Source organism: Bos indicus, chromosome 18 (genome assembly GCF_029378745.1).
Source record: "Bos indicus isolate NIAB-ARS_2022 breed Sahiwal x Tharparkar chromosome 18, NIAB-ARS_B.indTharparkar_mat_pri_1.0, whole genome shotgun sequence".
Taxonomy (NCBI): domain Eukaryota; kingdom Metazoa; phylum Chordata; class Mammalia; order Artiodactyla; family Bovidae; genus Bos; species Bos indicus.
The window spans coordinates 47,738,191-47,765,486 of NC_091777.1; the positions used below are offsets into that span (position 1 = coordinate 47,738,191).

A 27,296-nucleotide genomic window follows, 5' to 3' on the forward strand; every position below is an offset into this window, starting at 1 on the left:
ACAAAGAACATCACTGGGAAGGGCTTATAATGGTATATCAATGTTAATTTCCTGGTTTTGATCATTGTATTATGATTACATAAAGTATTAACATTAGGGGAAGCTGAGTGAAGACTGGGAACTATATTGCAATTTTTTTGAAAGTCAAATTATTTCAAAATAAAACCAAAAAAATCTCTCTACTTGAGGGATTTCTTGAAGTATTGCCTTTTGCTCTTTAGATCTACATGTTTTCTTTTACTCTGGTGATACCCCAAAGACTGGATTAGGGGAAAGATAATAGACCAGGCCAGGGTGCCATCTTGTCAGAAAATGAAAACATTTCCTAGGCTTCATGTATTTCAAAACACTTCTTTCCCCTTTATTTTGTTTTTCAAATTAAAAAAGTTAATGTTTGTAACAAGTCAAACCTTTAATACAAAGGTATATAAATTAAACAACTATTTCTGTTCCCCACCAGGGCAATCAAAGTTAATTAACACCTTGTTTTATATCCCTCCACACTTTTCTTTGTTCATATAAACACATGCATGCATATATACACACATAGGTATTTTAATTTTAAAAAATAGATTCATATACATTATCCTGAAATTTTCTCTTTTAAACTTAACAATATACCACAAATATCTCCACAAATGAAAGTTCTACTAACCCTTCAAATTTCTTAATCATACATTGGACATATCATATGTGTTTCAGATATTTACATATTTTTTCTTCTGAGCTTTTTCCCCCTAAATCTCCCATAAACCACCTACATCACCCACCTCCCCCCAACCCAATGCATACTCTTCTATACTTTTCTCCATGCATATGAAATCTTACACAAACATATGATACATGTTTATCACTCATAGACACCTAGGAGCATTTTGTAACTGATTTACAAAAACAGAGTTATGTTTTACACACTTATTTTTATCTTGCCTTTTTCACTCAAGAAAACATTGTGGAATTTCATTCAAGTTCACTAGCATAGTTTTAACCTGTCCACCTTAATGGCCATATATATATTCTATGGAGTGGACATACTATAGTTCCTTCCCTCTTCTAATATCCGTATCTCCTTCCCTCTTCCAATTTCCAGTATTTATTTTGATTTCAATGTTTTTGCCACTAGGAACAGCATCACAATAAATGTAGATGTCCTTTATGTATTGGGGTTTTATTTCTAAGAAAAGATCCCCTAAAATGAGTACTTTCACTTATAACAGATGTACTTTCAGTTATAATAGACATCAGGTTGCTTCTCAAAAAAACTGTAAGAATTTATGTTTCTACCAGCAGTAGCTAAGTTCATTCTTTGTTTCTGACAGCAAAAAGCATTCCTGATCTTTCTTGCCAGCCTGATTGCATACCATTATCTCATAACTTTAATCTGCATTCCCCAGCAATTACTAAACCTAAACATTTTTTGATGAGCCCATCAGTCACTTGGATTTGCTCTTCTCTCAACTATATTCTTGGCCACGTTTCGTTACTGGGCTATTTTTTCTTGCAATATGATGAGCACTTTTTCTCTAACTGACTCTGCAAATATTTTTCCCCCAAGTCATTGTTTATTGGCTGTTGATGGCATCTTTTGCTGTGCAAAAGACTGAGCTTTTCATGTAGTCAAATATTCATTTAACAGATTTGAATGTCCTGTGTTGGTAACGTTAATCTCCCCCAGTTTCTAGATTGTATGTGTAGTCTCCTTTTATTTCAAGAATGTTATTATTATTTAAAAATTTTAAATCTTAAGTTCATCTGGAGTTTTTTTCATATGGTTTGTGCTGTTAGTTCAACTTTACTTTCTTCTTGATTAAAATCCAGTTGTGCCAGAATTTTTTTTTTTTTTTTAGATAAACAGTTCCTTTCCCCTACGGTTTGAAACTGTATGCTTTCCATATGTGATAAAACTCATATACACTGCAGTCTATTCAGTATTTACTATTCTGTCCCATTGACGTATTTATCAGTTCTTTTGCTAATACTATATTAATTTGCTTAGGATGACTTCATCTTGTATTCTGACATTGGCATGAAAATTTCCCTTTTATACTTGTCTAGATTCTCAGGCATTTATTTTTCCATATGGAATTTAAGATCATTTCACATAAGTTTAAAAAAAAAAAAAAGGGAGTTCCTTGGTGGTCTAATGGTAAGGATTCAGTGCTTTCAATTCCTGGTCAGAGAACCGAAATCCCATAAGCTGCAGCGGAGGAAAAATCAGTGGGACTTAATGTAATTCCAAAAGAAGTGCATGCAAATTTTAAGATGTTTATGGAGAAAATCTCTTGATTTCTATACCCTGTCTTCTTAGAAAATTACCTTTTTAACTCAAAAAAATCATAAGTCTCTCCATATATTGATATACAATCCCATCATCAGCAAAAGGGAACAGTTTTACCTTTTTAAAAACCTTATTCATAACAATTATTCAATTTTCTTTTTTATCACCTTCACTGGAACTTCCAAGATAATCTTTAGTAAAAATAGATGACAGTGGACATCTATTAAACTATTAAATTCTTGATTTTAAAAAATGGTTTCAAAATAAATAAATAATGGTTTCAGCATAACATATACTATAGGGTTTTGGTAAAGAAACTCTAGGTAGTTATCATCGCTTATAATTTAATTTGTATTTTATTAGAAATGTTTATAAATTTCATTAAATGCCTTATAAGCAACTATTGATAGCATCTTCTCTCCTAAGTTAGTTTTATTGATATGTTTCCTATTACTATTGTATTGGCTCTTCATATCATGATGACTTTTCCTTGGTCATTATAATATATTACTGTTTAGGTATACTGGTAAATTCTATTTTCTATTATTCTCATTATAGTTTTTGTTCCTATATTCATGAGTAAGGATGGTCTGGAGTTTCCTGTTTTCCAGCCAAATCTTTATTTGGTTTTGGTGTTAAAACTTGTTCTGGTTTCATAAAATAAATTGGGGAGCATAGTCTATAGGATGAAATATTTTAACTAACACTGGAATTACTCTTTCTTTAAAAGTTAGGTAAAATGAATCATGAAATCGTCTAGGCCTGGAGCAGCTTTCAATCATGAATCTTTCACTATTCCAAATTCTCCAATGGTAACTGTTCCATCATTTTCCACTATGTACTGCAATTTTCATAGCTTGCATTTTGCTAGAATAGCATCTATTTCCTGTTTCAAAAATATGTTGATCTATAGTTGCATGAAATATTTTATCTTTTTTTTTTTTCTTGCCATGCCTTCCAGCTTGTGGGATCTTAGTTCCTTGACCAGGGATTGAAGCTGGGCCCTTGGCAGTGAAAGGGTGGAGTCCTAACCACTGGCCCACTGGGGAATTCCCCTTATCATTCTTTTAAATACATCTTTATCTTTGATTACATTTTCTCTTTCATTCTGGATTAGGCATTCTTACAGGGAGACAAATCTTGAACAATGTGACCATCTGTTTTCTTATATAAATGACATGGCATCTCAAAGAGATGGACTGGAATTGGAATGATGAAAAAAGTTGGATATCAGTGTCCAGGACACTAGCAGGGAAATTTATAGGGAAGGAAAAAAATCAATGTTGCTGAATTAATTTGGAGGGAAAAAAAAGAAAGGAATTCTCCTTTACTGGTCTGTACATGAAATATGTATCTCTCCTACTAATTTGCTGCAAGGTATTTTAAGCAAGGCTAAGAAAACAGGAATAGTGCACAATATATCAGGGCCACACTACTTTCTGTGTGCATGTGCTAAGCTGCTTTAGTCATGTCCGACTGCAACCCTAGGGACTGTAGCCTGCTGGGTTCCTCTGTCCAAATCCAGGCAAGAATACTGGAGTGAGTTGCTGTGCACTCCTCCAGGGGATCTTCCTGACCCAGGAATCAGACCCTCACCTCTTACATCCCCTGCATTGGCAGGCAGATTCTTTACCACTAGTGCCAACACTACTTTCTGTTAAGTAATGACTATGCTGAGTCATCATTTTGTTCACTGAATGTTAAGTTGTAAAACTATTCCTTAGCTTTGTTTTCAACATTGAAAAAGGCAAAACAAATAATGTTTACTTATTTAATAATATATTTACATACTAAAATAATAAAGGCAAAATAAGTGCCTTTTTAAAGTTAAAAACATTTAATAAAGTTTTTGACTAATTTAACAAAAGATATTAAAAACATTATTATTCAGAAAAGGGGCCAACAACAAATGTTATGGCCATTTACGTGTATTACAAAAAGACAGAAAATATACTGGTTTAATATGTTAAAGCTTTTAAAAAAATAGTTGGGTATGCTATTATTATTATTGTTGATGCTTGTATTGTTAAAGGGTTTCTCAGGTGGCTCAGTGGTAAAGAATAGGCCTGACAATGCAGGAGCTGTGCGTTCAATTGCTGGGTTGGGAAGATCCCCTGGAGGACGAAATGGCAACCCACTCCAGTATTCTTGTGTGGAAAATTCCATGGATAGAGGAGTCTTGTGGGCTACAGTCCATGGAGTCACAAAGACGTGGACACAACTGAGCACGCACACGTGTATGTAAAGACACCAAAAGACAATGGTGATATTTAGAGTGAAAAAGTTTGGTGAATGGCATTCTAAACATGTGTTTGATATTGAACTTAAATTCACATTTATAATTCTAAAATATAAATAGTGCTTATTATGTGGGTCACTATGAGACATACCATAATATACTTTTAATTTTCTTCACATATATTTTGTGTTCTGTAATCATTCCATTTAATATATTTTAAACTTTCATAAGCCAAAGTGATCATGTTTGTTTTAAATATAGAGTATTTTCTATAATCTTTTGTATAAAATTTTCTATCACAATTGGAACATGATTTGCCTTATGATGAAACACCTGGTCAAAATTAATTAAATATGAGATTTTTCCTACGGATGAATTCCTCCACATATAATGAAATAGGATATCTTGCTCAAGGCTTTCCTACTATTTTTAGGTCATTCCTATAAGCATTCTTCCTAGCATGAATTTTCTGATGTCTACTGAGGTTTGGCTTCTGATAGAATGCTTTGCCACATTCATTGCATCCATAGGGTTTTTCTCCGGTATGAGTTCTCCAATGTTTATTGAGGCATGACTTTTGACTGAAAGATTTTCCACATTCTCTACAACGATAGGGTCTTTCTCCTGTGTGTATTTTTTGATGTACATTGAGGTATGACTTCTCACCAAATGACTTCCCACATTCATTGCACACAAAGGGTCTCTCTCCTGTATGTGTCCTCTGATGTTCTCTGCGGTGTGACTTCTGGGTGAAGGCTTTTCCACAAAAAAAACATTCAAAGGGTCTAACACCAGTGTGTATTCTCTGGTGCTTAATAAGGGTTGACTTATGTGAAAAGGCTTTTCCACAGTCAGTACATCCATATGGCTTCTCCCCAGTGTGACTTCTTTGATGCCTAATGAATTCAGACTTGTAGCAGAAGGCTTTTCCACATTCAGTACAGACGTGGGGTTTCTCTGCAGGTGGAACCCTCTTACGTTTGTACACAAGAGAATTGGTTGTTGGGGGTTTATACATAAGTGCTGGGCTATGGCTGAAAGCTTTTTCACAGTGACTGCATTCCCAGAATTTTTCTTCATTTTGTCTTCTATCATGCTTTGTATGTTGTAACAGTTTTTCATATCCATAGCACTCATCTTGCTTTTTTGAGTAGTTTTTCTTAAAACCAGTTAAGTCTAAATTATTGTTCACACTCTTTCCACAAGAGTCCCAGTTACTGGAGTTTTGAATTGAAGGAAAAAGGTCAGTGCCCAGATGTGATATTTTCCCACACTTATTACATTCATGGCTTCTTTCCTTGGGGAACATTTTCCTGCTGATGAATGGACCTTGCCTCAAAAGCATGTCTTGCCGCCTTTTCCTGTGGACTTTAACTTGCCAAATGTTTTCTGGAGAAAGTATAGGAAAATTTTCCTTATTAATCTGTGATTATGATCTGGAATAAAACTATTTGGGAACTGCCCTAAAAATTTTAAGGGTGCACAGTATATGAACAGAGGGCATGGATCATAACTAAAGGCACGAATGCAGGGAATGTCGTATGAGAATAGAAGATTCAGAAACTGGCACAAATGGAATGGACCATGTCATAGAAGATAGGGATAATTTTAAAGAAGAGAGGATATTATAGAGCAGTAGTTGGTAAATATGTTCTTAAAGAATCAGAGTAAATATTTTAGGCTTTGTGGGCCATATGGTCTTGGTCACAATTACTTAACTTTTCCACTGTATGGCAAGAACACAGACAGTATTTAAATATAAGGTACACCTGTGTTCCAATAAAAACTTTATTCACAAAATTTGGTGGCTAACCTATAGGCTGAAGTTTGCTTATCCCTGTTACAGAGGAAAGAGGTTTAAATGTCATATAGCACCTTGTTACCAGCGCATGGTTCTCAATGGTCAGCATCTGCCTCACTTGGGAACTGATATTGGGACAGATATGCGAAATCTTGGGCCCCACCCCTATACCTAAAGAATCAGATTCTGCATTTTAACAAATTGCCAATGCTTATCATATTATGATTTGACAAGCATTGATACAGCAGTCAGAGAGCTTATCATGTTGAGCTAGTTAGACATAATATAAATGGCCAGGGCTCTAAGATGAACTAGATAAAAGAAGGAATTAACCAAACTAACTGGAGTTTAAAGCAGGAATTCTTAAGTTGGTATACAGAAATCTGGGGAGCTGTGAACTTGGATAGGGGAAAAAATTACAGCTTTGTTTTCACTATTTCCTTTATTTTCACATTTCCTTTGATTATGAATGTGAACACCAAAACACACTAGTATTAGCTCCTGTAACTTTGTGAATAAGGTATTTTCATGTCACATTATAGCTGTCAAAGATTTCTCAAAATGTGTTTACAATCATCTCTATTTTGAGGTCATGACAATTACTTGACCTGTTAGATCTCACTATTTAACATATTAATAAGGAAGTATATCTACTATTATCTACTAATATCATTAATATTTTGACATTGCATTTTCCAACTTTATTTCAGTTAATTACTATATTTTAGTAATTTGTTTTTCATGTAATCCTAAGGATTTTTTTTTTTACATACATAAAAAAGGAATCTATTAGGCTTCACCAGAATGCTTAAGAGCTCTATGGCACAAAAATGATTAAGAATTCCTGACTTAAAGACATTCAGGCATGAGATAATTTGGGTTCAATTTTAAGAGAAGTCAGAGGAAAATGAAAAGTAGACAGGAAGATTTAAAGTCATTTTTCAAAGGAAAAGAAAACAGAACTAGCACATATGCATAGAACAGTTAGAGAGAAGACTCAAAATGAGTTCATGGTAGCAAAACACTGGAATGAGAAGTAAGCTGAGGTAGGTATATGTGTGCACTTGTGTGCATGTGGGGTGGAGGGGAGATAGCAAGTAGAAAAGAGGATGACTTCAGTTTTTGTCCCCCAAAAACAGGGATGAGTGGCTACAACTATGGAGATGATCCACAGACTGGTAAAATGGTGAGCAGAGGAGCCTAGGTGGACCAAGGGGGATAAAAGTTGGTAAAATGGCTAAGAGGCTAGTTGTGAGGATCTTATGGTTTCAGAATGGATGAACTCTTGAAGGGAGTTACACCATTGAGAAGAGAATCAAGTCTAGAAGACAGAAAAGGCTAGGTTGCAACCAGGGTATTAATATGAGAGGATATAGAGCACTTAGAAAGGAGGGCTGACTGGATAACTTTTTTACAATTATATAAAATTCTTGAAAGATGGGAAAGAAAAAGTTGATAGCCAGGTTACAATGGTTTCAGGAAGGTTGATGAGCAATTTCATGAAGCAAAATACACTTCAGAGGGCACCAGAGCGTGATGGTGAAGAATACTGGTTCTAGGGACTTCCCCAGCAGTCCAGTGGTTAAGACTGAGAGCTTCCACTGTAGTGGGTACAGGTTCAATCCCTGTCAGGGAACTAAGATCCTACGTGCCATGTGGCATGGCCAAAAAAAAAAAAAAAAAGAATATTAGTTCTAGAGCCTGACCTCCTGAGTTCAAATCCTCATTTGATCCCTTACTTTGTTATATGTTCTTATACGAGTTTCTTAACTTTTCTGTGATGCTTCCTCATTTGTAAATGGGATAATAAAGGCTAGTAATAAACACCTCACAAGTGTTTTAAGGGTTGAATGAGTTGATATATGTAAAATTGAGAAAAGACCTGGCACAAAGTAAGCACACGCTGAGTGTTGGCCAGGAATTCTAATGCTATTTCGGTCACTACTACAACCAGTGAAAGCTGGATAGTGGTAATCCTAAAGACATTATTTTGGGGAGAAGCATGAAAATGACTTGAATGTTTGAAGGTGTTATCTAATATTTAATTCAACTATGTGATTACAACACTAAGTATAAATGGCATAAAGTGATCTGGAAACAGATGGCACTGGCTCTTCATGCTAAACTCATGACTTCACTGAAGAAGCAGAAATCCAGAGGCATCCTAAAGAGTAGGCTACAAACACTCAGAGTACCAGGGATTATTGTTGAGAAATTTTATAGAGCTGATGGGAGAGGGGCAGTTATTCTGAATATTAAATAGAAGGGGTTAAGCCTGGTGGGCTACAGTCCACAGGGTCGCAAAGAGTCGGACACGACTGAGTGACTTCACTAAGACAGGCTAACCTCAGCCTTCTTCACTACCCAACTGTTCCTGGTCACTTCCTGGAATTCACTGCTTCCTCCTCTGTGACTTAAGGAAATTAAGGGACTCAGGGATAATTTAAGGGATTCAGAAAGGATGAGAAGTGAGACTGTAAGTATGGCAGGCAGGTCTGGGGCCTTTTACCCCAAAACTGTTAGAGTAGAGGTTAGAAAGGGAGCAGCAAGAACAGAAGACTCACAGAAGCTTATTTGCAAGAATCCCTGAGTACGAAAGAGAAATGTACTGATAACCTCAAGAGAGAAAGAGAGATCAAGGATTCTGGAGAAAGGGAGATGGAGCAAGCACATGGAGTGGGATGCATGGAGCTTGAGAGGTCACCAAGAAGACTAAATAAAGCTCTCAGAGAAATGTCTTCAGGTGCTTCAAAGCTCCAAGGCTTTGAAGAGCTGGATCCTGAACAAAATTCTAAAGCTGCCAGCCTCCCATAGCACGTCTTTTGCTGGATTGATCATACTTACCCCAACAGTGGCAGCCTAAGCAAGCTGCCTCACAAATCCAGGGTGCTTCTTCCTGCTCCAGCCGGAGGATCACGTATGGTTTGGTGCCTTCATAACCTGTTCCAGAGAAATGATCCAGGCCTTGGGCTGAGCTCCACGATCTTCAGGGCCATTCAGTTAACATTAAGGGCTGCACAACAGACATTGTACTTGGGAGGAGACTATACACACACCTTGTCTGGAACTCAAAAGGAACTAGTCATCCAGGACCATTGAAACTCAAGCCACACTTGCTGAGGCAATACAGTATAAGGGTTAGGAATGCACACTGTGCAGGAGACTGCTGGCATTCAAATCCTGCTTTGGCTCTGCCATGTACTAGTTGGGTGACACTGGGCAAGTGACTTAACCTGTTTGCCTCAGTTCCCAAACGTGTAAAAGAGTGGTACTAACAGTACCTACCTTATAAAGCACTTATGAAGATTACACAAGTTAATATTTTTCAAGTGGCCAGGGACTTCCCTGGTGGTTCAGTGGTTAAGAATCCTCCCTGCAGTGCAGAGGACATGGGTTTGATCCCTGGTCAGAGAACTAAAATCTCATATGCTGCAGAGAAACTAAGTCTGCACATTGCAACTACTGAAGCTCAGGCACTCTGGAGCCATGCATCCCAACTACTGACCCCCTGCAGCACAACTAGAGAGTCCCACATGACACGATGGAGATCCCATATGCCACAACTAAGACCTGACACAGCCAAATCAATAAATATTAAAAGACATAATAAACAAAGTGGCTAAAAGTGTCTGGCACATAGAAAATATTTGGTACTTCAGTTACTTTTTGCTGCTGCTGCTGCTGCTAAGTCGCTTCAGTCGTGTCCGACTCTGTGCGACCCCACAGACGGCAGCCCACCAGGCTCCCCCGTCCCTGGGATTCTCCAGGCAAGAACACTGGAGTGGGTTTCCATTTCCTTCTCCAATGCATGAAAGTGAAAAGTGAAAGTGAAGTTGCTCAGTCGTGTTTGACTCTTAGTGACCCCATGGACTGCAGCCTACCAGGCTCCTCTGTCCATGGGATTTTCCAGGCAAGAGTAGTGGAGTGGGGTGCCACTGCCTTCTCTGCAGTTACTTTTTAAAAAATATTAAATAATTTAATGTATTTATTTTAATGCACCAAGCCTTAGTTGCTGCATGTGGGATCTAGTTCCCTGACCAGGAAATGAACCTGGGCCCTCTGTACTGGGAGCTCGGAGTCTCAGCCATTGGACCACCAGGGAAGTCCCAGTACTTCAGTTACTTTTAGCAACTGAAAGAAGAAAGGTGGTCATTCAAGTGTGATATAGACTGTGCAGCAGAACTGTTCTTACCCACTGAGACGAGGTTGCTATAGGTCTCCAGCATCACATCCCGGTACAGGGCCCTCTGTGCAGGATTAAGCCCATGCCACTCCTCTTGCGTGAAGCCCACTACCACATCCTTGAATGACACAGGTCTCTGCTGAAGATGAAATGACACTGGGTCACATGGGGAAAATGCAGGCAAGAGTGGATGGTCCTGACTTTCTATAATGTTCATAGGTTACAGCTTATTTTTTAATTACTTACTTAATTTTTTGGCTCTGCTGGGTCTTCCTTGTAGCATGTGGGCTTTCTCTAGTTGCAGCAAGCAGGAGCTGCTCTTTGATGCAGTGCTTGGGCTTCTCATTGTGGGGGCTTCTCTTGTTGTGGAGCATGGGCTCTAGGTAAGCAGGCTACAGTAGTTGTGGCACATGGGCTTAGTTGCCCCGAGGCATGTGGGATCTTCCCGAACCAGGGATCGAACCCATGTCCCCTGCATTGGCAGGTGGATTCTTATCCCCTGGACCACCAGGGAAGTCCCAGGTCAGAGCTTATTATGATCATTTATCTTTTTTACCTTTTCTCTTCCTGGCTTTGGGCTCTATATGGTGGGATTGGAAGCCACTGTCATTTATACTTCGGGTCAACACATATTGACTGAAGACTATGTGTCTGACCCAGTCCTGGTCGCTGGGGACACAGTCATGGATGGCTCCTGACCTCAGGGAGCTCATAGCCTGGCTGGGACAGCAATATGTAAGGCCATCAGGGTGAGATGGTAAGGGATGTAACAGCAGGGTATCTGAGCTCTAGTATGCAGAGAAGTCAACTGTCCACTAAAATTATCAGGGTCTAGGACTTTCCTGGTGGTCCAGGGAAATGACTCTGAACTCCCAATGCAAGGACCTGAGTTCAATCCCTGGTCAGGAAACTAGATCCCATATGTTGCAACTAGAGATCCCACGTGCTACAGTGAAGACAGAAGATTCCATGTGCTGCAACTAAGACCCAGTGCAACCAAATAAATAAATATTAAAAAAAATTGTCAGTGTAGTGAGGCTTCAGTGCTAAGGGATGTGTGTGCAGCTGAGTGTTCTCTGCAGAGATGGAGAAACTGCATTCCTTGCAGAGGGAACAGCATAGGGCGAACAAAGGCATGGGGCAAACAGTGATGTGTAAAGGCAGCAACTTACTCAGTTACAGGGGAGAGTACACAGGCCTGTGAGTTATGAGATGGTGGACTGGAAGACAATAAGAAATCTATCAAGGAAGTGGTGTGTGTGGAAAGCACATTCTAGAAGGCATGTGAGTTTCCTACATCCTGTGCCCAGTGGTATAATGCTAACTCTAAGCAGACTGTGAAAAGATGAGGACATACATTGTTTCCCTACAGTAATTACTAAACTCATAGTGCAAAGAGGTGTACTGAAGTAAACAAAGAGAATTCTAAGAAATATCCCATTAATCTACACAAATACACACAAGAGAAAAGAAACAGAGGAACAAAAGCAAATGGGACAAATAGAAAACCCAATACCAAAGATAGATATAAATCCAACCATACCAATAATTACATTTATATTAAACTATATTAAATTATTGGAGAAGTAAATGGCAACCCATTCCAGTATTCTTGCCTGGAGAATCCCATGGACAGAGGGGCCTGGTGGGCTACAGAGTCCGATATGACTTAGCAACTGAACAATAACATATTAAACTAGAAGGTTTATTTAATACATGATTAAATGCTCCAAAAACACAGAGACAGTTAGACTGGATAAAAAAGAATACTGCCTATAAGAGATACAGAACTCACAGATAGTTTGAAGGTGAATGGATGGAAACAGCAATGCGGTGGGTGACCTGGAGGGAAGAGAAAGGAAAGACTCTGCACTAATGCAGATGGAAGATAATGCTCCTAAGCAGGATGGAAACAGTGAGACAGAGAAGGATCACTATGAGGAAGAGTTGAACCTACACCTTAACTGGTTGTGGGGGGTGAAGAAGGTCTAAGGTTGACACTCAGGTATCTCAAAGGCAACCGGGGGATGGTGGTGGCAAACTGGAGTTGACAAAAACATCAAAAGTGAAGAGGACACGCTGTGTTGGGGACACACAGGTGGAGACACTTGACAGGCACCAGGATGAATAGATGAGCCATGTCAAGATCAAGGTCAGGAACAGAGCTAAAGTTATAGGAGGTGCCAGCACAGACATGATAGCCTGCAGCGTGGGATCTCTCTGCAAGGAGACAGGATGAGCAGAGCGCTCAGGCCAGAGCCCCAGGGCACACTAATGAGTAAGAGGCCAATGGCAGGAGAGTTCAGCTAGAGACCCAGAGAAGGAATATAGTTTGGGAAGGAGGCTCCACAGCCTGGCAAGCCTCAGATGATAATGTTCATGCAGTCAGTCCTCTGATTTAGGGCACAGAGAACAAATTCTTCAAAGAGCCCTGTGCCCTGGGACAGGACAGCTGCTGAGAGAGCTCCACAGGTACTAACCTAAGAAGGCATCTGTTGTAATATTGTGATGTATTAAGAAATATATATATTTGGTCTTCTTGCCTGATTCTGGGCACAGAGCTTCTTAAACCCTTGTAACTTCCAGAGTAACAGGAGTCATAGGAAGGTCTTTTATTATTAGTAACAAGCCCATGTCAATCATAAAAGAGTTTATACCAATGACGTAACTCTTTGAGGATGGGGGCTGGTTACCAGAGGAACCAACCAGGTATTAGTTGGTTGGGACCTACAGCCACATAGCCCTCAGCCTCTGAGGACAGGAAAGGGATTTGCGATTAAGCTAATCATCAAAGGCCAACAATGTAATTAAGTATGCCTATATAATGGAACTTCCATAAAAACCTTGGAGAGCTTCCAGTTTGATGAACATATCCAGTTTGGGGTGTGCACCCCAAATTCTCTGGAGACAGAAGTTCCTGTGCTCAGGACCCTTCTGTATCTTGCCATACATACCCCTTTATCTGGCTGTTCTTTCATGTGTGTATTAGTCATTCAGTTGTGTCTGATTCTGCAACCCCATGGGCTGTAGGCGGCCAGGCTCCTCTGTCCGTGGAATTCGCTCCAGGCAAGAACACTGGAGTGGGTTACCATTCCCTTCTCCAGGGGATCTTCCTGACCCAGTGACTGAACCCAGGTCTCCTGCACTGCAGGCAGTTTCCTTACCATCTGAGCCACCAGGGAAGCCCAATGGCTGTTCCTTTATATCCTTTATAATATCCTTTAAAATAAATCTGTAATAATAAGTAAAGTGTTTCCCTGAGTTCTGTGAGTAATAGAAAATTATCAATGGGGAGGGACCCCAATTTATAGTTGGTTGTGAAACAGGAAGGAAGGGGGCAGGGCACAACTTTTAAAAGAATGACACAGTTATGGAGGCTATGACAAAAACTGGTCAGAACTGATGAGGTTCGAGATGGCGGAAGATTCAATTTCCAGTGCACCTTGAGTCTCATTATATGTTCAATGTAATACATTAGTATATGTTAAATGACATACCCACATGTGCCATGACAGTTACGAGGCCAACCATAAAAGGCCAGAAAGGTGAGTGGCAGCCCAATTTCTGAAAATCCCTACCCTTCCCCAAAATAGATGGAATAATCCTCCCACTCATTGTTCAGTCACTCAGTCATGTCTGACTCTTTGCAACCCCATGGACTGCAGCACTCCAGGCTTCCCTGTCCTTCACCATCACCCACAGTTTGCTCAAATTCATGTCCATTGAGTTCAGTGATGCCATCCAACCATCTCGTCCTCTGTCATCACCTTCTCCTTCTGCCTTCAGTCTTTGCCAGCAGCAGGGTCTTTTCCAATGATTTGACTCTTTGCATCAGGTGGCCAAAGTATTGGAGGTTCAGCTTCAGCTTCAGTCCTTCCAATGAATGTTCAGGGTTGATTTCTTTTAGGACTGACTGGTTTGATTTTGCAGTCCAAGGGATTCTGAAGAGTCTTCTCCAGTACCACAGTTTGAAGGCATCAACTCTTCAGCACTCAGCCTTTCTTACTGTCCAGTTCTCACATCCATACATGACTACTGGAAAAACCATAGCTTTGACTATATGAACCTTTTTGGGCAAAGTAATGTCTCTGCTTTTGAACGCTATCTAGGTTTGTCATAACTTTTCTTCCAAGGAGCAAGCATCTTTTAATTTCATGGCTTCAGTCACCATCTGCAGTGAGTTTGGAGCCCAAGAAAATAAAGTCTGTCACTGTTTCCACTGTTTCCCCATCTATTTGCCATGAAGTGATGGGACTAGATTCCGTGATCCTGGTTTTTTGAATGTTGAGCTTTAAGCCAGCTTTCTCTCTCTCCTCTTTCACCTTTATCAAGAGGCTCTTTAATTCCTCTTCAATTTCTGCCATAAGGGTGGTGTCATATGCATATCTGAGGTTATTGATATTCTCCTGGCAATCGTGATTCCAGCTTGTGCTTCATCCAACCTGGCACTTCGCATGATATACTCTGCATATAAGCAGGGTGACAATATACAGCCTTGACGCAGTTCTTTCCCAGTTTGGAACCAGTGCATTGTTCCATGTCTGGTTCTAACTGTTGCTTCTTGACCTGCATACAGGTTTCACAGGAGGCAGGTAAGGTGGTCTGGTATTCCCACCTCTTGAAGAATCTTCCAGTTTGTTGTGATCCATACAGTCAAAGGTTTTAGCATAGTCAATGAAGCAGAAGTAGATGTTTTTCTGGAATTCTCTTGCTTTTTTGATGATCCAATGGAAGTTGGCAATTTGATCTGTGGTTCGTCTGCCTTTTCTAAATCCAGCTTGTACATCTGGAAGTTCTTGGTTCATATATTGAAGCCTAGCTTAGAGAATGTTGAGAATTACTTTGCTAGCATATGAAACAAGTGCAATTGTGTGGAAGTTTAAACATTCTTTGGCACTGCCTTTCTTTGGGATTGGAATGAAAACTGACCTTTTTCAGTCCTGTGCCCACTGCTGAGTTTTCCAAATTTGCTGGCATACTGAGTGCGGCATTTTAACAGCATCATCTTTTACGATTTGAAATAGCTCCACTGATATTGTATCACCCCCACTAGCTTTCTTCATAGTGATGTTTCCTAAGGCCTACTTGACTTCGGACTCCAGGATATCTGGCTCTAGGTGAGTGATCACACCTTTGTAGTTATCTGGGTCATTAAAATCCTTTTTGTACAGTTATTCTGTGTATTCTTGCCTCCTCTTCTTAATATCTTCTGCTTCTGTTAGGTCCATACCACTTCTGTCCTTTATTGTGCCCATCTTTGCATGAAATGTTGCCTTGGTATCTCTAATTTTCTTGAAGAGATCTCTAGTCTTTCCCATTCTATTGTTTTCCTCTATTTCTCTGCATTGTTCACTTTAAAAGGCTTTCTTATCTCTCCTTGCTATTCTTTGGAACTCTGCATTCCCTCATTAGCCTATGAAATTACCTAGTCCATAAATACTAACCACCCCACATTGGGTGTCTCTTGTCTTCTGAGATGGCCCCTACTCTCTCTGTGGTGTGTGTTTCTCTCAGGGCCATTCTCACCTTAAGAGAGGGACCATATTCTATGGAATGTGTATCTTTGTAAATAAATCCACTTCTTACCTACCACTTTGTCTCTCACTGAATTCTTCCTGTGATGAGACATACAGAACCTGAGCTTCATTAAGTCCTGAGACGGGATATGTGATTTCAATGAAAAGGCAATGGATTCAAGTCCCAGTCTGGATTTTGGCTGGGTTGAAGTCCCAGTCTGAGCTGTGTGGTTACAGTTGGTCAGAAGTTCAGATGATAACCTGGGATTTGCGATTGGCATCTGAAGTGGTAGTAGGGGGCAGTCTTGTGAGACAGAGCCCCTAACTTGTAAGGTCTGCACAGAATTGGAGAATTGTTTAGTTTGGGGGGAAAACCTCCTCTACTCTTGTGAGTAAATAAATTTTCCTTTAGTACTTTAGATATATCTTGAAGTGACCTAGAGAATTTAACCTTGCCCAAGGAAAGGTCTGACCTCAGTTCCTAGAAGTTAATCTCTAAGCCCCTGGAATGCCCTCCTAGATAAGAGTGTCTTGGTTTACCTGGGGCCTTGGGCTACACCAGATATTCTAACAACATGATTTCTGGGAGAAGCTCTGGCTCATAGGCATCAATTAGCTCAGCCTCCACTACCAGGTCATGTCTACATGACCAACCCCGAATACAGCTCTGGACACCAAGGCTTAGGTGAGCTTCCTGGTTGGCAATACTCTGTATCATCACACATGGTTGTTGGGAGAATTTCTCACCGTTCATACTCAGTGGGAGAGGACACATGGAAGTTCAGTGTGTGGAACTCTCCTGGACTCTGCCCCAAGCACCTCTTTTCTTGGCTGATTTTAATCTTTGTACATCTGCTGTAATGAATCCTAACTGTGAATACATCATTCTGTGGGTCTTTCTAGCAAATTATCAAAACTGAGGGTGGTGTTGGAAACCTCCAAACTTACAAATGCTGCCAGAATGAGGGTGGTGTGGGGACTTCCCTGGTCATCCAGTGGTTAAGAACTGCCTGCCAATGCAGGGTATAAGGGTTTGAGCCCTGGTCTGGGAAGATCATACATACTGCAGTGCAACTAAACCTGTGTGCCGTAACTGCTGAAGCTTGCGTGCCCTAGAGTCTGTGCTCTGCAACAAGAGAAGTGACTATGATGAGAAACCTGTGCTCCGCAACAATAGAGTAGCCCCTGCTCTCTATAACTAGAGAAAGCCCGTGCACAGCAATGATGACCCAGCAGAGCCAAAAATTAATTAATTAATTTTTTAAAAAAGAAGCAAAGGTGGTTTTGTGGACTGCTGTCTAACTTTACAGTCACTGACAGACATGAGAGGCAATAGGGCAGATCAGCTAAAAGCATGGACTTTGGGGCTGGACTTATTGAGTTCAAATACAGGCTACACCACTAAATGCATGACCCTGGGAAAGCTATTTAACGTCTCTGCCTCAGCTTTCTCATCTGTTGAATGGAGACAATAATAATGTGTGTCTCTCAGTTATTATAGTATGAGGTTTAAATGAGTTAATATATGTCAAACCTTTAGACTGTGCCTGGAATAAGACAGTGCCACTTAAATGTACCTATGTTACTTAATGAGAAAAAAGATTGTAAGTCAATATTTAAAAAATCTGTTAAGAAAGGGAAAACAATTCTAAAGGACAGAAAAAGGGAGGGTGTTAATGGGGTGGAGAGCCCTAGCACACTACACAGTGGCAGTGGCACCGGCCCGCCACCTCTGGGAGTGGCCAGAGGAAAGAAGCATTGAGAGGGCCCTGCAGAGACAGAGGGGCTGAGAGCAGCCACTCTCCACTCCCAGGAGACTGCAGGTCTCCTTGATGAATGCTAGTGTGGCACTTGAGGAGTGGCCCATATAAGCAGATGTGAAGACAGGACCAAAACCAGGATGGAGGCAATGGAAGCTGGCACCTGGGACCCTAAGACTCACACAAAGGCCGTGGAACAGAGAAGGTGCCAACTAGACACCCTCACTGATGCCAGAACAGCATACTGTGGTAGCGGGTGAGCAGCAATCAGGCTTCATCTTAGAGCACAGGGCGTAGCTCTGGGTGACAGGCTCTGGGTCAGTATTCCCCAAAAAGAGCTAACTGGAATGGGATGAGATAGGATGGAGTAGAGTGGAGTGGGATGGGATGGGATGAAACAGAATGGGGAGGATAGAACAGAAGAGAAAAAAGTAGAAGAGACATAATTTTGCACCTAAAGGGCCATGCCATTTTCACCAAACAGGGTTGAAAAGGATGGATGAAACACTGAGGCTGTAAAATCAGCAAGACTTCGGTCTCCTGCATTGGCAGGTGGGTTATTTACCACTCACCCACCTGGGAAGTCCTAAAATCAGGAAGACTTGGTGACTGAGTGTGAGAGATGGAAGGTGGGGAGACGTCAAGGGTAAGTCTCAGGGTCTGGGCTTGCCTGGGGGTTTGGGTTGGTATTATCTCCTGAGATGAGAAACAGGGAAGAAGAGAGAGAAAAAATTCAACTTTGCATACATTAAACTGAAGGCAGCCAAAGGAACAGATGTTAGACAAAGGGGTCTAAAGTTCTTGGAGGAGGCCTGGGCTTAGATATGGAGGAGGGAGCCACGTGCAGACTCACCAGCACCCATCTTAAGAGTGGATGAAACCAGGACTTCCCTGGCGGTCCAGCAGTTAGGACTCTGAGCTTTCACTGCTGAAGGCAGTGATCTCTTCAATCTCTGGTTAGGGAACTAAGATTATGTAAGCAGCCAAAAAAAAAGAAAAAGACTGGCACCCCAGAGAAGGTTCAAACCCACAGGAACATCAGTGTCTAAGACATAAGAAGATGGAAAGAGAAACCCCAGAAGATGGAGGGAAGCTGTGGGGAAGCACTATCCCTGGCATGAAGGAAGGAGGCCTAAACTTAGTAATAATAATCAAACACATAATAAGGACAAATGTCTATTTCAAGCGCTTTACACATATTAGTTCATTTAATTCTACTCTCTGAAGTAAGTGCCATTATTCCCATATTAAAGAAAACTGGGGCAGAGAGGTTCAGGGACTTGCCAAAGTTGTACAGATGGTAAGGATGGGGATTCAAACTCAGCAATTCAGCTCCAGGTTCTGTGCTGCTACCCAGTATATGGTGCTGCCTTTCAGACACAAGGAGGGGGCAAAAGGTACAGTCTTAATTCAGTAGAATAATCAAACAGCATCTTCTAACTTTAGCCTCAGCAAGGTCACCTGGGACCTTGGCCAGAAAAGTTTCAGTTAAGTGGGAAGAGAGAATTTTGGACTCAAGGAAGAATGAGAAGCAGGAGTGGACACATTAAGAGCAGGGAAATCAATTCAGAAGATGAAGGAGATCAGGAGAGAAAGGAAAGGACTTTTTGGGTTGTAAGCAGTAATGGTTTCTAGGGTTGAAGTTACTGACAATGGTTGTAGGGACAAGGAAAAAAACCTAGGAAAGCAGGCAGGCATGGATAGGTTTCCAGAAAGAGATGTTCTTGCTTGAGAAAGGACTCCGAAAGGTGGGAATGCAGGAACTCAGGGGCTGAGAAGGAGACCTTCACCATCTCCTTTACCATTAAAAGTCAGTGAGGAAGGCGGGGGAACTGGTGACATCTCACACTGAGTCTTGCCGGGGATAAGATGTTCAACTGTTTGCTGCAAAACTAGCAGAGACACTTAAAGAGGAATGACAGTAATTCAAATAATGAGCAGTTCATCATTTCCTCAATGTAGATACCTTGGATCAAAATCAAAACTTCTGTAAAACTTGGAGGAATCTTCCTGCCCCCTCACCAGCCCCACCAAAAGAAATATTTGTATTTTTCCTTTCTTATAACTGAAATTGAGCATTTTCCTGTCATTACATGTGGGCCACAAAGCACAGAGGAGTTCAAACTTCCTGCAACTTTGATAGAAAACATTGTTACATCATTGGGAGGCTAAGACATGATGGTTTTGGCCACCTGGAGAACTGAGTTTTGTTGTGGTGCTAACACTCAACTCCAAGGGAAGAGTTGAACCACTGTTGAAAACATGCTTCTGTATTTGTCAGTGATTGTTAAAAATTCTGTTCTCTCTCTCAGTGCTTCTCACACTTTCAAGCACAAATGGATCATCCAGAGCTTGTTAAACAAAGATTCTCAGGCCCCACCCACAGTTAACCTGATCCAGAAGGTCTGGGTGGGGTTTGCCACTCTGGATGTTAAGAAGCTTCCAGCAGGTGCCTATGTCCTGGGACCACACCAATAGCAGCAGTGCTGCCCTAAGAAGGTCGCTCTTAAAAACAAGTGCCCCGAAAAGCTAGTTTTCTCCTGGAAATAACAATATGCTTCTTCCTTTTGGCCAATGGAAATCATGGGCCATGTCTGCCTGTTTGCTGGCTACCAGGAAGTCTACTGACTCTAGTTGGACTCGCTCCTTTGTAAATCTGTATTCCAACAAAGGATGTTTCCTGCATCATTGCTTGAAATATCAAACCTGGACACTACCCGAATGTCCATAATATGGAGGATGGGTTAAATATTCCATGCATATGATGGAGCATTATGTACACTGTTTTTTTTTTTTTTTAAAGCATGGTTCTAGGTATAATGGTAAAATGTCTAGGATAGTTGAATTGGACAAAAAGGGGAGAGCAGTATGTGCAGTAAGTATCTGGCCATTAGGTCATTATGTGGAGAGAGAGATTGTGGTGTTCCACCCAAATCTCCCTGCAGTACTGAGGTACTTCTCCCAGCTGCTAGGAAACAGCTGGCTATTGCAGGTGTGAAACCTATTGGGAATTTCCTTTGGCCAAAGGGAGCTACTCTAACCAATATTATGTCCCCTCCTGGGGCAGCCTAAACCAATGACTGGTTGATTTCAGAATACAAAGGCTTCCTAGCCTCCACTCAGGACAACACTGAGGACTATCCCTGGTGGCTCAATGGTAAAGAACCCTCCTGCCAAGCAGGAGACATGGGTTCAATCCCTGGATCGGGAAGATCCCCTGGAGAAGGAAATTACAACTCACTCCAGTGTTCTTGCTTGGGAAATCCCATGGACAGAGGAGCTTGGTGGGCTACAGTCCATGGGGTGGCAAGAGTCAGACACAACTGAGCAACAAAACAACAACAACAACTACCAGCTCTAGAGCATCTTATAAGATCGGCTGATGCCTCTGTTCAACAACTCCCTCTGCCCACCTGGCCTCATTCACTGACTTACAAGAGCCTTCCTAGTAAACCTCCTGTGTGCAAATTTTCATCCCCAAGTGTTTTCCTGAGAACCCAACCTATGACAAAGCATACGTGGTTGAAATGCATGTATTTTCCAGTTTTCCCAGGAAGGGAAAGTAGGCTCATTAATGTCGCACTTACCTGGTACTCGATCATTTTCTGTTGTTCTTGGGAAAGGATCTGCAGCCTGTGAAGATGGGGTTGGGGAGGAGAATGGAGAAAGAGAACAGAGCTGTGAGGGACCAGGCTTGTTTCAGAACTTGCAAATTCCCTATATAAATCTTGGACAAAAACCTATGCTTTACATCATTGTGGTAGAGGGAAAAAAGGGTGCCATTCAACTTAGAATGTGGATACATACAACAGACTTTCCAGGAAACAAAAGTTGCTACCAAGTAAGAACTGAAAGGGATTAAAAAACAAACTCCTTAAAATTTAAACACCTGGCCCCAAGTATATTCTGGAAAAGGGGCTTCTATACCTGTTATGAAAATATTACAAAAGGAACTCAAAGCAAAGTAAAATAACTGTGCAACATTAATAAAACTAATGGTTACTTAAACGGTGGTGCAATTACTGAAAGGTTAAACTTTGTTATTCATCCAGCAGATTATTAAGGGCTGTCATTAAAAACAAACAAAAAAATTTTTTTCCCACCATTCTGTGTGGCTTGCAAGATCTTAGTTCTCTGACCAGGGATTGAACCCAGGCAATGAAAGTACCAAGTCCTAACCACTGGACTGCAAGGAAATTCCCTAAAAAATCATTTTTAACAGATGAGAGCAAACAATTGTTACTTTTAATTAAGATGTTTAATTAAAGAAATAACTATAAGGCTTAAATCATTTAAAAAAAAAGTAAACCATAGTTTAAGAGTATAAGTAAATTCTTTGAATGTCTAATGTCCGAACTATATTAAAATTATCAATAGGATAATTCACAATTTTTAAATTTTTTAAAAAAGTTATTTATTTATTTTGGTGCTTCACGCAGCATGTGAGATCTTAGTTCCCAGACCAGGGATCAAACCTATGCCCTGTGCAGTGGAAGCAAGGAGTCAACCACTAAATCACTAGGAAAGTCCCAGTTTCCTCTTGACTTGATAAGGTTTGCTAGTGGTTTAATCTATATTACTGATTTTTTTTAAAAAGATCAGATTTGTCAGTTATCCCTTTTTTCTTTTTTAACTGATTAATTTCTCCTTTTGTATCTACTGATGTCTTCCATTTTTCATGTGTATTTTCTAATTTCTTTGACTAAATACTTAATCAAGACAGAAAATTAAACCACAGAAAACTACCCACAGTTTGGCAAAACTCAACTGAAGAAACTATCCCACATAATCTCATCTGACCTTTTCCACCTTGATTTTTAAAAAAATACAATATGATTTATATAATTTACTGTCACAGAATCAACAAAACCACAACTTAGCTTTCACAACACGTATGGACCATTTCCTCAGGTTTTGACAGTTCTGCTACATTTCTGACAGTCCATTTCTTTTCCTTCTCTTACTCCCAAATCCCTCTCTATGACAGCGCTTTAGAAATCTATCTGACCAAAGTGGGACCCTAGAGGTTTCCTGTCTATGTGGTCATTTGTCACATGATCTGACAACTCTTTCTCTGTAAACTGGTCAATCTCTCAAGATGTTTTCTTTGAGATTTAGAAGATCTGAGCTCTGGCTCATGATCTAACTCAACATTTAAAACAGATTGTAAGTTTCCAATGTGTAGCTTCTCTTTTTTTGTTTTTAAATATTTATTTATTTGTTTGGCTGCATCAGGTCTAAGTTGTGGCATGTGGGATCTCGCTAGCTGTGGCGCCTGGGCTTAGTTGCCCCGAGGCACGTGGGATCTTAGTTTCCCGAGTAGGGATTGAACTTGCATCCCCTGCATTGCAAAATGGATTCTTAACCACTGGACCATCCGGGAAGTCCCATAGCTTCTGTTTTATATATAACTAGGACACACTATTTTATTTATACCAATAAATACATGGGGGATAAAGGAAAGCTCTGACTCATCAATGTAGAAGGAAGGAACTAATCAATATAGAAGCAACTAGAAAAATCATCATTTGGCAACCATAACAGTGGTAACTGATTCAGGAAAGAGTCATTAAAATAATACTAACACTAGTGAATGAGGGACTTTCCCTGTGGTCCAGTGGCTAAGGCTCCTCGTTCCCAATGCAGGGGGCCCGGGTTCGATCTCTGGTCAGGGAACTAAAAACTGAAAGATCCTGTGTGCCACAAGGTAGATCAAAGATCCTTCATGCTGCACTGAACCTGGTACAGCCAAATAAATAAATATTTTTAAAAAAATACTAGCACTAGTAAATGAAAGTTTGAAGTTATTTACATGGTCTCAAAAAATGCCCCCATAAGATACTTACTAACATAACTTTATAGTGGACAACCCTGGTGCATATAACCTTAACCAAATGATCAAGGTGAACATTACCACCAATATGACAAACCAACATCAGGCATCTCCTGATACGGGACACTGAGAACACACCACTGCTCCAGTAGCAATCATGAATGTACATGACTCTAGACATGAGGAAAATCAGAAAAATTCAATTGATGGGCATCTTATAAAAATAACTGGCTTGTACTCCTCAAAACATCAAGGTCAAAAGAGGCAAAAAATGACTGAGAAAATATTCCAAATTAAAGGAGTCTAAAGAGATATGACCGGAGAAGGCAATGGCACCCCACTCCAGTACTCTTGCCTGGAAAATCCCATGGATGGAGGAGCCTAGTAGGCTGCAATCCATGGGGTCGCTAAGAGTCAGACACGACTGAGCGACTTCACTTTCACTTTTCACTTTCATGCATTGGAGAAGGAAATGGCAACCCACTCCAGTGTTCTTGCCTGGAGAATCCCAGGGATGGGGGAGCCTGGTAGGCTGCCGTCTATGGGGTCACACAGAGTCGGACATGACTGAAGTGACTTAGCAGCAGCAGCAAAGAGATATGACAACTAAATGCAACATGTATACCTGGATTATATACCTGGACCAGAAAAAAAATGTTATAAAGGACAGTATTGGACAATTAAAGAAATCTAAATAATGTCTATGGATGAGACTGCTGTAAACAAAGAATGTTGTTCACCATTTCAGTTCTACAAATATTAAGTCACTAGCCACTGCCAGTGCCTACCAACAATATGCCCGAGGGAAAAAACAGGAGGCACTCTGTGCTTTGGATGAAGGGCACCTAGATAGCTAACATGCATATCTAAGAAGAATTTCAAGGACCCCAGATTGCTCCATCTTCTAAACACAGAAAAGCACTAAAATTATGAGATGTCTCTTCTTTGTGATTAGCAGTCATCTTTTCATGCTTGACTACATGTATTTCCCAGTCCTCCCTCCCCAAATCATATTTATATATATATATTGGCTTCTCCTCTACCTCTTCAGAGCAATTCCTCAGAGCTATCTGAGAGGCTGTCTCCTGGGCTATAGTGCTTGGCTATAGTGCTTAGCTATAGTGCTTATAGGTAAGACTGAATAAAACTCAATTCACAGTTTTAATGTTGTGCGTTTTTTTTTTTTTTTTCTTCACTTCATACTACTATAATAAAAATAATAATAATGCTGCTTCAATGTTAACTTTCCTGCTCTTGATAATTATCTTGTGATCATAGAATAAAATGTTCTTGTACTCAGGAAATTTACATTAGGGGTAAAGGGACATCATGTCAACAACTTATTATCAAATGGCAGGCAGGCAACCTCATGGAGGTTCTTTTTTTTTTTTGGCCATGCCCCATGGCTTGTGGGACCTTAGTTACCCAAGCAGGGATCCAACCCAGGCCACAGCAGCGAAAGTGCCAAGTCCTAACCACTGGACCACCAGGGAATTCCCTGGAAGTTCTTAGCCTTATTCAGGTCACTGCAGCCAATGGTTAGTCTCCAAAGGCTAAGAGATTTTGACCAGGCGCTCTTAGGTCCCCCTCCAAATTACCTACAAAGAAGAACCAGCCTTAACCTGTTAACTTCATTAACAGGATTCTGACTCCAAATCTACTCCGAACCAGAGGATCCACTTGAACGTTCATGTGTTTGGATCCCAAAGGGAATAACAGAAAACAAGCAATCTCAAATGGCCAAGTAGGGCAATAGAATAAAATTTTGTCCTGGTGTGTCTGGTTTCAGAATTTCAAGACAAAACTTCCACATTGTATGAATGTTTTGGCTTCAAATAATTTCCATGATTCCATTTAACTCAAGTTCAAAAACAGGTAAAACTAATCCATTGAATTAGACCCACAGTGGCAGTGGGTACTGACTGATAAGGAAGGCTTCAGGGTGCTAGAAATGATGGATATCTTTCCAGGTTTTTTTTTTTTTGGCTGTGTTTTGGGGCATGCAGGTGTCTTAATTCCCCAACCAGGGTTTGAACCCAGGCCCTCTACAGTGGAAGCGTGGAGTCTTAACCACTGGACCACGAGGGAAGTCCCTGAAGTGATGCATATCTTGATCTAGGTTGTGTTTATACAGTTCTCTGAAAATGTAAAAATTCACTGAGCTGTAGCTTTAACATAAGAATACTTGACTGTCTGTGTGTTATGCCTGGAAATAATCTGGAAAAAATGTTTGTTGCCTAAATAAAATGAAACAATCTGGATTCAAACTTAAAAAAAAATTTTCACATGAGTCACTTACTGCCACCCCATCAGGTATGAATATTCCTTTTAATTAGAGTTCAAAGACAGACAAAATTAATCTGTTATGTAAGAACTGGAAAATGGTTCCCCATGGTAGGGTAGTAATGGGGAACGGGTATCATAGAGTTTTCAGGGTGTTATAACGTTCTGTTTTCTGATCTGAGCACATTACCCAGAGGTTGTTCCCTTTGTGACAATTCATTGAGCTGAATGTATATTATTATATGTATCTTATATTTCAATTTAAAAAATTATGTTAAAATCTTAAAAAAAGTATTCACTCCCAAACCTGGCACTAGGCATAGTATAGGTGAAGGAAAAGAGCAACAAGAAAAAGAAAATGTCCCAACTCCTTACCCATACACATGCGTGCTGAGTCACAGAAACTACCTGTTTTGGATTCTGTGCATGTAAAAAGCAGGGGCTATCTGCTCTAAAAATGAAAGCTTGATACTGATGGCTTCTGAAAGATGTTACCTGCCTTATCTCTTAACTTCCTTTGTTGCTTAAGATGATATACTCATGTTTTGTCTAAAGACTATAGAAGGATTGATTGTAACATTTATAAAAACAAATACTGTTTCAGCATTTCACCCTTTTATCAAGCTAATGGTTAAAATCTTATTTCCATTACATCTGTGATTTTGTCTCAGTCCATCTTATTCACCATTAGCTTGATTTTAAGTTCAGTGAAGAACAGTTTCTACAAGTAGCTTTAACTTTTGTCTTTGTGATTGGTTGTTATTGTGGTTTTCTGTTTACTGAATTGTTCTACCAGGATTTTATAAGGCAATGATTCATGGAAGTCAAATGTGCCATGCCTAAAAAAAACCCACAGAACAAGGCAAAAACATTCTTAGAACACAGTAACTTCCAGGTCCAGTTTCTTTTCCCTCCATAATTCATATTTTCCCCAGCCTTATAAAAATATAATAGGCAGATAATATTGTGTAAGTTTAAGATGTACAATGCCCTGATCTAATACATAAAAACATTGCAAAATGATTACCACAGTAGGATTAGTTAACATCTTCATAATTACCTCACATAATTACCTTTCTTTTCCTTTCTTTCTTTTTTTTTTTTGGTGTGGTAAGAACATTATTTTTAAATTAATCCCAGATTAAAATAATTTCCAAATTTTCTCAAGGTTTGCTCCTTCCACAAAATGTTTTACATTAGACTTAGGTACTTACTCAGTGAATTCTTTGTTTTCTAACCACAGGCAAAGTTACATCCATCCTAGCTGCCATGGAGTCAGAATAGATTTTTAGAAACCAGGTTCACTCTTAAGATGCTGTCACAGATGGACATCTCATTAGATTTTCTAGAAAGAACCTTAAAGGAAATATTAGGAGAAATATGCATTAAATCCTTGGCAAAAG

At 40.1% G+C, this 27,296-nt stretch overlaps 2 protein-coding genes across 3 annotated transcripts in view; both read right to left on the minus strand.

The window, feature by feature from the left end:
- Window positions 1-27,296, minus strand: part of ZNF585A (zinc finger protein 585A) — a 59,936-nt gene that overhangs the window by 1,474 nt on the left and 31,166 nt on the right. Inside the window, exons 7-9 of the transcript XR_011561759.1 lie at window positions 27,108-27,249; window positions 21,365-21,410; window positions 9,163-9,258 (exon numbers count right to left, since the gene is read on the minus strand). The gene's annotated coding sequence lies outside the window, so the exon portion shown is untranslated. The remainder of the gene's footprint in view (window positions 1-9,162; window positions 9,259-21,364; window positions 21,411-27,107; window positions 27,250-27,296) is intronic.
- ZNF793 (zinc finger protein 793) lies at window positions 338-27,246 on the minus strand. Of its 2 annotated transcripts, none has more exons than XM_019979131.2 (5): window positions 27,108-27,246; window positions 21,365-21,410; window positions 10,511-10,637; window positions 9,163-9,258; window positions 338-5,906 (listed from the first exon to the last, which is right to left on the minus strand). In XM_019979131.2, the coding sequence occupies exons 2-5, from the start codon at window positions 21,377-21,379 to the stop codon at window positions 4,927-4,929; spliced, it is 1,218 nt and encodes a 405-aa protein (XP_019834690.2). In that variant the 5' UTR covers window positions 21,380-21,410; window positions 27,108-27,246; the 3' UTR covers window positions 338-4,926. The 2 variants fall into 2 exon arrangements, with proteins under 2 accessions (XP_019834690.2, XP_019834689.2); XM_019979130.2 differs by having other exon boundaries at window positions 10,511-10,640.

Coding starts and splice junctions, on each gene's coding strand:
- ZNF793 (XM_019979130.2), bottom strand. Junction 9,259..10,510: donor TAGCAACCTCGTCTCAGTGG/GTAAGAACAGTT, acceptor TCTCTGGAACAG/GTTATGAAGGCACCAAACCA. Junction 5,907..9,162: donor CTTAGGCTGCCACTGTTGGG/GTAAGTATGATC, acceptor TACTTTCTCCAG/AAAACATTTGGCAAGTTAAA.